Raw genomic sequence first — 13,716 nt, forward strand, 5'->3', positions numbered from 1 at the left:
TATTTAGAGTTTGACATTTAAGCACATTTATAATTCATTCATATAAAAGTAATGCACACTACAAAAAGTCATATGCAGTATATAAATACACTATATATATATATATACACACAGTACAGTCCAAAGTTTGGAACCACTAAGATTTTTAATGTTTTTAAAAGAAGTTTCGTCTGCTCACCAAGGCTACATTAATTTAATTAAAAATACAGTAAAAAACAGTAATATTGTGAAATATTATTACAATTTAAAATAACTGTGTACTATTTAAATATATTTGACAAAGTAATTTATTCCTGTGATGCAAAGCTGAATTTTCAGCATCGTTACTCCAGTCTTCAGTGTCACATGATCCTTCAGAAATCATTCTAATATGCTGATCTGCTGCTTAATAAACATTTATGATTATTTTCAATGTTGAAAACAGTTGTGTACTTTTTTTTTTTTCAGGATTCCTTGATGAATAGAAAGTTAAACAGAACAGCATTTATCTGAAATACAAAGCTTCTGTAGCATTATACACTACCGTTCAAAAGTTTGGGGTCAGTAAGAATTTTTATTTTTATTTTTTTGAAAAGAAATTAAAGAAATGAATACTTTTATTCAGCAAGGATGCATTAAATCAATCAAAAGTGGCAGTAAAGACATTTATAATGTTACAAAAGATTAGATTTCAGATAAACACTGTTCTTTTGAACTTTCTATTCATCAAATAATCCTGAAAAAAAATATTGTACACAAATATTTTGTACAATTGTACACATTAAATGTTTCTTGAGCAGCAGATCAGCATATTAGAATGATTTCTGAAGGATCATGTGACACTGAAGACTGGAGTAATGATGCTGAAAATTCAGCTTTGCCATCACAGGAATAAATTACTTTGTGAAATATATTCAAATAGAACATTTTTAATTAAATAAATGTAGCCTTGGTGAGCAGATGAAACTTCTTTTAAAAACATTAAAAATCTTAGTGGTTCCAAACTTTTGGACTGTACTGTATATAAATAAAATAGTATTTGTTGCACAGCCATTAATTTATGGTGCATTAAGGCCCCGATATTGCTTCAAACGAAATCAAAGAATGAACTGATGTTTTGAACAAAATCAGACCAAAACGAAGTTCGTTTTGGGAGTTCGAAACGGCTTGTCAAAGAGAACTCTCAGGAAAAGTTCACTTCAGCTGCAAAACACCTTCGTACTACCATTGGTCCGTGATGGTAACGTAATAGGAGGTAGTGTTGTCACGATACTAGAATTTCTAACTTCGATACGATACCTTGAAAAATATCGATATTCGATACCATTTTCGATACCACGGAGAAAAAAACTGCCACAATATTAAGGGGTTATTTTTTTATTTAAAGCTAAATATAACAAGTCTAGAACATATATTTTACATTAACAAAACTGTCCTGAGGTAGTGCACTTGTTCAAAAGCCTCTCAGATTGCATTACATTCAAAAACCAATAAAGTGCAAGTAAAAAAAGTGCAATCTTTTGTATTTCCAAGTAAAATCAAATCACTAGGTTGTGATTGTGTTGTTTTTGTTGCAGGTCGAGTCTCATCTTCTTTCTGGTGCTACAAGAGAATGCCAAACTTTAATAAACATTTTTTTTTTTCAGACCACACTTTTAAAATGAACTGAATGAACTAATCTAAGAAAGTAGGTTAATGGTAATAGATATTTGTTAACATGAATAAGCAATGAAAAATACTTACAAAACATTTGTTAATCAAAGTTAAAAGTTGATTTAAACTAACATTCACTAATACATGTACTAATTAAAATCCAAAGTTCTATTTGTTAATATTTTTTCATTGGACCAGAGCTAACATGATCCGTTATATTTTTATTACCTAATACCTACTGTTATCAAAGATTAAAATATACTGTAACAAATGCATTGCTCATCGGTCATAAAAGCTGGTTAATACATTAACGTTATTTGATGAACAGATTTAAACGCAAACGTGCGTGCATCACACGCGAAAACAGTGCTCACTGGATCGACATGAAGTCGTCAAGTCACCTTTATTTATATAGTGCTTTTAACAATACAGATTGTGTCAAAGCTCTTAACAGTATCAAATTGGAGGATAATGTCAGTAATGTATAATAATAATACCAACCTCGAGAAATTCTTTATACAGATCCGGGTGTCGGTCTCTCAGGTGCTTTGCTATATTAGTGGTGTTAGCGCCTTTTGTTAGCACTGTTCTGTAGCATCTCTTGCATATTGGCTTGCTTGTGTCCTTCGGCTTTCCATGTTCATTTGCCTCATATGCAAAATATTTCCAGATAGCACTCCTGCTGTGTTCCTTATCAACCAAAGCCGGTCGCGCGGGCGGTGCACTCGCCATCTTTCCATTCACTTCACTTTTGCTAACCAGGGGTGAGTTTCCCGAAAGCATCGTTGGTGAACCATGGTCGTAAGTCCCATTGAACTCTATTGGTAACGACGGAACTTACGACCATAGTTCGCTTTGGGAAACGCACCCCAGAGCGAATGAGACGAGTGCGAGTGCGAGTGCGCATGTGGTGGTCGCCAACGCGCCTTTGGAGAGAAAAGTGAAAGTGCGGCTAGTATCGATACTTCGGGAAATTAGTATTGGTACCGTTCAGATATTTCAGTATCGATATTTAGCGAAATATCGATATTTTTGACAACACTAATAGGAGGTGTGTGCTGAAGCTCCGCCTTCTTTCACACAGAACTCTTCTCTGACTCATTTCATGTGTTGAGTCCGTCTAGGTAAGTTTTCCGCGTGTTAAAACATGAACACTGGATAGCCGCTTTACAGTAAAAAATGAAGCTGTGCTTCTGGTGAAATGAGGCACTGACGCTGTTTTTCATGTTTGATACTGTAAGCTTGTGCTTTTAAGCAATCTATTGAATAAAATGTCATATAAATAAACATGACGTGATGTATCCACCTTATTCCTACGCCCCATGAATTATGGGTGTAACTTTCGTTAAGCTGTTAACAATCAGTTAAAGGCTCGCTCTATGAACGCAATAATGCGTTTTTTTAAACTGGGTACAATGAGACAACATTATTGTACTCGCCCCTCAACCATTGAACATTAAAAGGACATTTAAAAGTGTAAAAGCATCAACAAAAAACTACAACAGAGCATGAATAACCCCAAAAGACCGATTCTTTCCACAGCAATAACGGATGAGTTAAATATGACTGTAGTAATATATATATCTGTATTATGTACGTTGCCTTGATCAAAAATGTTCATTAACTTCAGCATTGATACCATTTCAAAGTGATTTCCGTCATTTTGACAAATAATTAATATTATTTACCTGTGAAAACAAACCTGAAAAGAGACGTGAGGATTTGAGGAGAAAAAAGAGAGATTCTTTGTGCATTCCACTGCATTATTAATGGTATTGTAAATTAAATCAGGAGAATAGACCACAAATGTGCAGATTATGTTGTCCTTTTTCATACTATTACAGAGGAATAAAAAGGGGGGGAAAAAAATAATCATGAGGAAAAAAATGCAGTGACTTACTATAGATATTCTTGTTCTAACGTCATGTTAAAATACCAAGCGTTACGTTATTCTCATGATGTCTGTAAATAAAAGTTGACAGCTCTTTGTTGTGCAACCATATGATTTAAAATGAATTGTTTCAGTCTTTTTGAATGGAAGTTCCCAAACCGAAAGTGCCACCCATAATTCAAAACGCAGTAGGCTCGTCAGGAACAAGGTGGATAAAAAATGCTTGCTGTTTTCTCATTTTAGTTGTGTTTATTTTGTTACTGAGAGCAAAGAGTGCAGGACATATTTACATATTCATCTAAACGTTGCTCAGCAGTGTGGACGGCGTCTGATTTTCAATAACAGTATATCGCTGCTCACGTATTTCATACCCCTAAACGAAGAACGAAAAAGAACTTCGCCATGAATATAGATATCGGGGCCTTTACAGTAATTATTCATTAAAAACTCAAAAACATGTGAATGCATTATTGTAATTCTGATTTATAGGCTAAATGTGCTTTATCATCAAAATGTCACAATGCAAATTTTAATGGACCTAAAAACAGGTTTCTTTTTTTTAATGCAAAATATATAATAATAATAATATTTATATCAACATAAAAAAGCGGTAGAGAAAAACAGAGCGAGAGTTCATTGCCTCTGTCATTGTGAGCAATGTGTGTTTGCCGTCCATAGTGTTCAAAAGAAGACGCATTGAAAGGAAGAACCTGAAGGAGGAGGACGTTATGAAAGTTAATAGATGAGGATGAAAATAAAATCACTTTTGCTTCAAGCTAAAATCCATCATTTCTGCTGATAATTGCTCTGGAGTCTCAGTACAGCGGCCGTCCTCTATTACACACACAGGAATCATCTGGATGACTTTACTTTAAATGACCTTTAGGTTGTTAAATTTGCACTAAATCTAAAACGGTTTGGTAATTACTGAAAATGTCAAGTGTTCTTTCCGACGTTTATCTGTTTTTTTCCCAATCTTCACATCAAACCGACGGAGTGAAGACATGCGGCATTAATCCGATAATTAACAGAGGATTTCAATGTTTGATCAATACGGACATAATCGTAAGATTGTTTTGCATTAGAGTAATGTGAAAATGTATTCAGTCGAAAACCGCTGCTATCAAACTCAGTGTTAAGAAGAGCTCATCAGTGCCTGGATCATTTCTTGTTCGTTCAATACTGTCGGCGAAATTCATTCACACACACACACTTCTATTATATACACACATTACTGAATAAATGAAGTGACTTGTCTGAACTGTAACGGTGCTGAACGCTGGACTTCAGCAGTTCTAATGATGTTGTCTCATTATAAACTTTTGCATGAGGAGCTCATGAGTAATGTCATTTAACAGAACAGGGAAGATGAGTAGGGGGTCAAAAGTCAGTGGCAAACACTGCATTCTAATTGGCTCTCTCTGAGTCATCTGTGTAGAAAGAGTTACACATTAACACCAGGTATTATATGATGAAGACAGCTACAAACGGTCTAAATGCATTTAAAGCTATACTATGTAGCTTTTTTTTTGTTCAAAATTAACATCATCCATCCAAAACATGTTTTGTGTTATCCCTTTTCACTATGTTATGCCTATTTAAAGTATTTATATTTTATACTGGTTTTCACAGGAAATTGCATGCATACGTCATATCCATAAACATAGAAAAGTTGCTATAGGTCGACATGGAGCAGCTAATCTAGAACCGAAGCACAACCAAAACAAAAGGTTTTTTTTTTTTAACCGCTAGAGGGCCAAAAATTACCTTTAAAAAGTCTCTTAAATGGGCAAAAAATGTCCAGAAACAAGACGGCTGAAAAACAGTATGTGCTGACCTTGACATTGGGTGTGTAGAGGTTCCTCAGGGAGGCCAAAGCAGCAGACAGACCGTCAGTACTACAGCTGATCCATAAGGCCTGAAGAACACTGGATGACACGCCGGTCTTCTTGCTCAGACCCTTCAAAAGAACACACACATATATCATGAATAATTTATTACAATAAATATATCAAATTATTCATTTATATGTATTCATATTATAGTTGACATTACAGTGGACATTCATTTGTAATGGTGAAGTGTGTTCTGTGAAATCCTGATGGATGGATGGATGGATGGATGGATGGATGGATGGATGGATGGATGGATGGATGGATGGATGGATGGATGGATGGATGGATGGATGGATGGATGGATGGATGGATGGATGGATAGATAGATAGATAGATAGATAGATAGATAGATAGATAGATAGATAGATAGATAGATAGATAGATAGATAGATAGAAGAATGGATGGATGGATGGAGTACCTTGAAGATGTGAGCTTTCAGGATGTGGTGGCCCAGCTCCATAGTCTGCTGCCTGTTTAACTTCCCCTCCTGCCTCGACAACATGAAGGCCATCAGTGCATGTCCACTCCTGCAGAGAAACACATGCTGTGTGAATACATGTGCCACAACACACACGCGTTTATGAAGGGATAAGATGACAAGTAGCACTGAGAGACACAAGTTGACTGCCAGAACCAGCTGGTACACATACACCATATAATCCTGCTTTTATTTTTCGCTCACTCTTGCTATTTATTTCATGGTATTTTTTAAGTTTAATCAGAAAATTATTCTCATTCATATCCTTGATGATAGCAAAAGGGCGAAAGATGAATTTGAAATAGCTTTTTAAATATGAGACTCTTAACATGATTTTATAAATAGAGCTGTGGTTTTTAACATCAAGGTTCTTGACTCGTTATTTGGCTGTCAAATGTTAAGGCCGTTTAGATTATAATGAAATTAAAAAAAAGAAAAATATTAATTTTCATTTCCAAGTGGACGCCACTGGCCGATTAAATATGCAGTGCTTTGAGGTCATGTGACAATAACGTTGTTTAGTTCATAAAATCTGATTTTTCTAACCACGTTTTAATGAAAGATCAATTCCATGTAATTTAGGGTCAAATCTTTTAATCCTTGAGATCAAACGAGGTTCTTGTGAGGTAAATCTTTGGCTAAAAGCGCTGTATTTGATGCAAGGCTCTGAAAGCATCTCTGTGTTGGCGTGCGTTTGGTCCGTCTGGAGCGGCGCCCCCGCAGAACACAGGAGAGGAGTGGAATAGGCTGCTTTAGTGTTCCCCGGCTCTCACTGGTGTTAATTAACCGAGCTTCATTAAAAGGCCACGCATGAATGCAGCTGGCTTTGATCAGCTCTATATCTCCTCTACATTAAACTCAGTCCGTCTCCTTTCTTTTCTCCCTCTTTCAGCAGCGGAATAACAAGGCAGAGTCTCAGGGAACTTTTTAGAAGTCCCTCTTTTTCAGGGCCAACTTTTCTAGTCTGGAGTCTGGACCTGGAGAGGGTTCAGGGAGGTGAGTGATGAATAGGACACAGACGAGCCAATCAGAGCACTGAGAATAGAGAGCAATGAGAATGGGACAGAATCCCAATTAAATGAGCTAAAACTGTATATATATATATACTATATATATGGGTCAATGACGGGTCATTTTTTGGTCCAAATTTTGGCATTAATAATAATAATAAAAAACAAAGATATGACATCCAAAGTGTGTAAGGTAGTACAACTAGATCTCTTTTACTGAATCCACAAGGTTTTAATTATATTTTGCTACATATAAAGGTATTTTAAAGATTTTGAAGTGTCAGAAGGTCATTCGGTTTAACTGTTCAAAGGCCAATACAGCCATTTCAATTGTGATTAAAATATCTTAAAATGCAATAAATGTATATATTTTTTTATTCTGGCATGATTTTATAACATCATATATCAACATAGTGCAAAATGGTATTAAAATTATGTGTAGAAGTCATTGCTTTGTTATGAGACAGAATGAAAAATATATTTCATTGATGTCATTCGGAGTAACCAATATAAAGGGACCATTTTGGATCAAATCATGCGGTCAGTATCATGTGACAGGACGTGACATCATTCAGACACCTGCAAAGGACCACATGGTCCTGAAGCAAAGCAACTAACTCTCTTTTAACTATTTGAAAAATTCATGTTTTCACTTTTCATGTCCCGAAACATCAGGTCATTCTGTACAACCGCTGTAAAACATGGCAAATGTTGTAATATTTTAAAAACTTGTACTAAATATAAAATGTTTAATTGTTCTTTTGCTAGCTAGCTAGATATCAGCCTGTTAGCATTGTTTGAAAATATCATCATTCGGTATAACCAAAAGTGTCATTCGGTAAAACCGAAATTTTGGTTAAACCGAATGACTTTTTTGGTGACGCATTTTTTCCATATTATATATATATATATATATATATATATATATATATAAGAGACAAAAGCAGTGTTAATTGATTATAAAAACCACAATCTCATTGTTAACACTTAACAAATCTTCGAAATTAATTATATCTCCATTATGTTTTTTTAGTTTATTAGTTTTTTTATTATAATTTTTGTTTTGTTTTATTTTAAATAAATAAAAATGTTTTGGTTTCAGTAGCGTCTGACTATTATCAAAGCTGGACTAGTAATATATTTCCAAGTAATTAAATAAGAGGAAACAGGATGTTGCACAGACATCTTAAATCAGCGCTGGCTTTCACCATCTCATCAAGGAGATCATGACGATATTTCATTAGCCGACTGTGAAGACAGATCAGGAATCTCACACACATACACAAACACAATCTGTCTGTGTCCAATCAGGAAACTCCTGTTCTTATGTTAATGAAGTCAGTAAATTCAACAGCGTCTGGAGCTCAACAGATGAAAGAGAACAACATCCTCACCTAAATGTCTATTTAAACATTCAATACATATACTGTACATCCACCATAATGAACAGAGCTGGAGACACTTCATCTGAATTGACTGCAGGAGTGTCAGAGCTGTCAAATTCAAGACTTACATTAAGTGCTGTTTAACAGTCAATGTGCACAAACTCAGAGTTCGTTCACTTGTCATAATATGCAGCTTTTGTGATTTTTCAACTTTTCTTTGGATAATTTTCTCCCCTGGATTTGCATACAAATACAGACTTGAATATTCAATAATAGAGTCAAGCCGTTGGCTCTTTATTAAACTGTAATATCTCTAGACCTGAGCGATTGAATATTAACAATGTATTACAATGATTTTGCAAGCAATATAAAATTAAGCATAATCGTGAACACTGCAATGATTTTATCTGGTCATTAAGTTGTCATTAGATGCACGAGTATGAGAGTGTAGACATTTCAATAGCATCTCTCATTTAAACTTCAGTAACAAAAACAGTATTAGAGCTGGTAAATTGATGGTTTCTCTAAAAATATGCATATGTGTGTGTACGTGCGTGTGTGTGAGTGATGCTCAAAGGGGGCGGGAGCAGCAGCTCATTTGCATTTAAAGGGACACACAAAAATGGTATTGTTTTTGCTCAAACCCAAATGGGGCGAATTTGACAAGCTATAATAAATGATCTGTGGAGTATTATGGCACCAGAGACTTATATTACATCTTGTGAAAGGGGGCATTATAGATCCCCTTTAAAAGTTCAAATTTTAGTATGGTCTGCCTCAGTGGTCTAACAGCACTCGTCAATGTCAAAATGATTGAGATGGCCAATCAAATCAAAGTAGGCGGAGTTTACTGTTCACCGAAGAAGAGCATGAATTCCACCATGAATTCCAACATTGAAAGGGAGTGAGACAATATGTAGCCTAAAAAGCAAAATATTTAATACATCAACTGCTTTGCAATAGAAATGTTAAACGACCGACAGTATCATCCAGTGATGCAAACTACTTGAATTTTTCTCAAATATGGCCCTTTTTGAATTTAAAATATGCATTTACGTGTAATCACATAGGAAATGTCACACGTGACATAGGCAGAAGTACCACGGTAGGGCGAAAAACATCTAATTTTCTACTCCAACTTCAAAATCGTCAATTGACTTAGTCTTTGCATGTTCTTTTTGTAGACACTGGATTGGTACTTCTGTCTACGTCAAGCGTGACCTTTCCAACGTGATTATGTAATGCGTGGCACATCACAGAGCAGTGCAAGACGAGCATTTGTGGTTAAAAAATATATAAATTGTTCTTTTTTTTAGAAAACGGCCGATGGTTTCTCTAGATAAGACTCTTATTCCTCGTCTGGGATCATGTAGAGCTCTTTGAAGCTGCACTGAAACTGACATTTGGACCTTCAACCCGTTGAACCCCAGTGAAGTCCACTATATGGAGAAAAATCCTGGAATGTTTTCCTCATAAACCTTCATTTCTTTTCGACTGAAGAAAGACATGAACATCTTGGATGACATGGGGGTTAGTAAGTTATCAGGAAATTTTAATTCTGAACTGAACGTAATCCTTTAACCGTATGTTAAAAACCGTAGTCCAATTTTTCCTCCACTCTCTTATGTTCCTGTAAGACATTAACACATTTACATTAAACTACCCAACACTGAAGCTCACCTGGGGTCACACAGGAAGTCCGAACTCTCTCCATCCGCTCGCCACACCAGCCACTCTCTGAAGGACGGATGGCAGAACATCCGCGTCTTATCCCTGCGCTTGATGAGGAAACACGAGAGGGTGTCCATCCTCTGCTGGAAGTCGTCCCACAGCAGCTCTCCTCGCTCGCTGCCCGCATTCAGTGCCTGAAACAGCTGCTCGTCCGTCATGGGGTGAAGAGAGGCCAGCGCCACGTTGAGAACGGGCACAGCGCGCTCGAACGCAGAGTTGGTCATGAACTTCATGTTACACTGCAGCAGGTAGAGCTCCGACAGAGAGACGGGCACCACCTTGTAGCTGGCGCTCTTGATGACCAGATGACCCTTCTCGAAGAGGTCAAGGGTCAGTTTGAGGTACAGGTACGACCCCTGGCTGCGGGAGGTGAGGTGGGAGCTGACTTTGCCCAACGATGATGGGGTCGGCCTTGCCGTTGAGGGAGATGTTGTTGAGTATGTTCTGGCTGCCATTGATGCGGTACTGTATGTAGGCGTTCAGGTCCGTCCCGATCTCCTTGTTGTCCGGGAATTCGTCCAGGCTGATCTTGGAGAAGGGAAGCAGACTGGTGATCTCCTGTAAAGACAAGGCGGGAATGTCAAGAAGTGTCTCACTGAATATATTATGTTTCCAAAGAACATTATTTAGACAGGACGAGTTTTCCCAGAGGGGGTCAGTTTATGTTTTGGGTCATTCTCAACCTGTTGAAATTTTGATGTTTACAGTTTGAATTCAGTTCAGTTATTATTTTTTTATCTCTCATAAAAGCTAATGGAAAGTATTTACTGACATCTTAACATTATTATTAGTCATAAAGAATGACTTGATTTTAGTTCATTATTTTATTATTTTATATTATTTCACTGACAAATTCTCATTTAACACCTAGAAAAATATTTATTTCAATGAAAATCCTTTTCACAAACATTAAACAATGAATCATACGGGGGAAAAGTCTATTTAAATGTAAATTAATTTTTTACATGTTGAGAAAATTAACGTTGAATAGCCTCTGAACAACTCAACTTTAAACTTTTGTAATTTCAATATACTATATAAAATACTATAATATTTATATAAACGATATAAGTTTTAACACTGAAAACACCAATGGAAATCATATTATGCATTGTTTTTAAATTATTTATATTAATAATAAAAATAAACAAATAACTGTAAAAAAAAAAGTCACTGAAGTGGTTTACCAGATGAAGGTATTTGGCAAAATCAAATAATAATAATAATAATAATAATAATAACAATAATAAAAAGTTTCATTAAATTAGTTTATTCAGTATAAATTTATTTCAAAATAAAAATAAATAAATAAATAAAATAAAATAATAAAATCATAAAATGAAATAAAATAAAACAATACAATAAAATAAAACAAAACATTTACTAAATTTATTTAATTATTTGGTAAACCGGTATAAATAAAATAAAATAAAATAATACAATAAAATAAAATAAAACAAAACATTTACTAAATTTGTTTCATTATTTAGTAAACTGGTATAAATATAATAAAATAAAATAATACAATAAAAGAAAAGAAAAAATTCAATAAAATAAAACAAAACAAACATTTACTAAATTTGTTTCATTATTTAGTAAACCGGTATAAATAAAATAAAATAAAATAAAAAATACAATAAAATAAAATAAAACAAAACTTTTACTTTATGTGTTTCATAACTAAAAAGTCAAAGGACAGGTTTTTCATCATATCTTAATTATGACTCTTTTACAGATAACACATACAGATAGTATGTTTGATAGAATCAATGACAGGAAGTCATGTGACCAGAATGCACCTGCACATATGGTCTTCACAGACACTGAAACACATGCTGAGCATCATTTCGAAGGCTGCGTCCTCCGGAGGTCACATTTGAAGGCTGCATACATCATCGAGGCGGCCTCATTTAAGAAAAGTAACCGTTGGATTGTAAAGTAAGAAAGAAATTACAGTATTTTACATCTCACGAGGAATAACAGTCCATTTTATTATAGTTACTTTTCTTAAATAAGACATCCTTGATGACATATGCAGCCCTCAAATGTGACCTCCAGAGGATGCAGCCTGAGACGCAGCGACGGTTTTCTCCAGGCATCACATTTACTGACAAACACTTAAAGGCTTTTTCTTTACACTCATACAAAATCACCAGGGTCCACAAGGTCGACTGGAAGACTGGACACACACACACACACACACACACACACACACACACACACACACACACACACACACACACACACACACACACACAGTCAATAGAGCCAACAATGCTGCTCATATTGCAGAAATAACACAGTACCGCAGTGTAGAGAGAAAAACAGAATGAATTTTACATCACACACACACACAAGTCTCATCTAGCCGCCACACGGCACGCTGATGAGGAACACAACAACACGCTCCCCGTGAGACGCGTCCTGCTACCTGGAGAAACCGCTGGATGAAAGGCTTCAAAGGCTGCGGCGATGCGTTACACCTTCATCATCACACACAACTGAACAGATCAAATCACACTAGAAACTGCCAAAACACCTGATTATTAGTTCAAATGATCAAGGCATGGTTTTTTTTTTAGTTTTTCATGAGGAAGAATCATATTCAATCACATGCACCTTTAAAATAAAGCAATATTTACCTACATATATTTTCATATACATTTTACCCTATTTGATACACAAATCTCTAAGGCAACTAGTGCTGTCAATCAATTTAAAAAATGTAACTAATTAATCACACATTTCTGTAATTAATCATGATTAATGGCACTTAATATTCAAGTTTTTAATATATTTTCATATTGTAATAATTTCACATTCAATCTCCAAATTAATGTATAAACAACAAGGATATTTTATATATATATATATATATATATATATATATATATATATATATATATATATATATATATATATATATGTATATATATATAGTGAAAAACAGTGTTGAAAACATGCCTTTATTATGTGAACTGTTTTAGTGTATTTTACTTTGTACATTAAACATTTTAAATCTACTAGGCTACAGTGACTGTAAATAAAAAAAAAATCTCCCTTTTATACCATTTCAGAGCAAATACATAAATATCACGATGTATAACAAACAGTCAAAAGGCTGAAAAATATCGGTCAGTCCTAGACTGGCTCTCCTCACTTATAGTGACAGCTAGACGCAGAACACATTAGGAGGCTTTCATAAGTACAAAAACACACATTTGTGCTCATTCTTTCACTCACACACACTCCAATCTGTCGTCTGACACGTATCAAACAGTAGATGATTCTGCTCTGCTAGTCGAGCACTACCTTTTTCAAGCTGTCAAAACGCCGCCAACACGAACACTCTCTCGCTCTCGAATTCGCTCCCTTTTCCTTTTCGCCTCCTACTGTCTGGATTACTGTCTAGCTGTCATACCGTCTCATTTGGAGGGTCAATGTTCCTTATTAGAGCTACAAGATTCTTCTGCCCAAAGTGACAAGACGAGGTGGAGAAAGTCTGAAATGGTGAAGGTAACATCAAACCTGCTCTGAGCGCATTAGAAGAATATGGGTGAATCTGACAAAACGCATCTCACCACCAAATGAAAAGACAAAATAAGAAGAAGACTATAGAGTGCAACAGTGCCCGTCCCCTTTTTCAGCAGTGCTGGTTTCAGAAGTATTTTTCCATTCATTTCTCCCATAGGG

At 35.3% G+C, this 13,716-nt stretch overlaps 1 protein-coding gene and 1 long non-coding RNA gene across 2 annotated transcripts in view; both read right to left on the minus strand.

The window, feature by feature from the left end:
* tanc1b (tetratricopeptide repeat, ankyrin repeat and coiled-coil containing 1b) overlaps window positions 1-13,716 on the minus strand; it is a 189,099-nt gene that overhangs the window by 24,297 nt on the left and 151,086 nt on the right. The window contains 4 exon segments of the mRNA XM_048194706.1: window positions 5,361-5,483; window positions 5,838-5,946; window positions 9,973-10,415; window positions 10,417-10,581. Coding sequence (XP_048050663.1) covers window positions 5,361-5,483; window positions 5,838-5,946; window positions 9,973-10,415; window positions 10,417-10,581 — 840 coding nt within the window.
* On the minus strand, window positions 1,551-5,340 carry LOC125270776. Its single transcript, XR_007185466.1, has 2 exons — window positions 2,134-5,340; window positions 1,551-1,581 (listed from the first exon to the last, which is right to left on the minus strand). It is a non-coding gene; the product is annotated as an uncharacterized LOC125270776 (long non-coding RNA).

The sequence above is a fragment of the Megalobrama amblycephala genome, linkage group LG6 (genome assembly GCF_018812025.1).
Source record: "Megalobrama amblycephala isolate DHTTF-2021 linkage group LG6, ASM1881202v1, whole genome shotgun sequence".
Lineage (NCBI taxonomy): Eukaryota > Metazoa > Chordata > Actinopteri > Cypriniformes > Xenocyprididae > Megalobrama > Megalobrama amblycephala.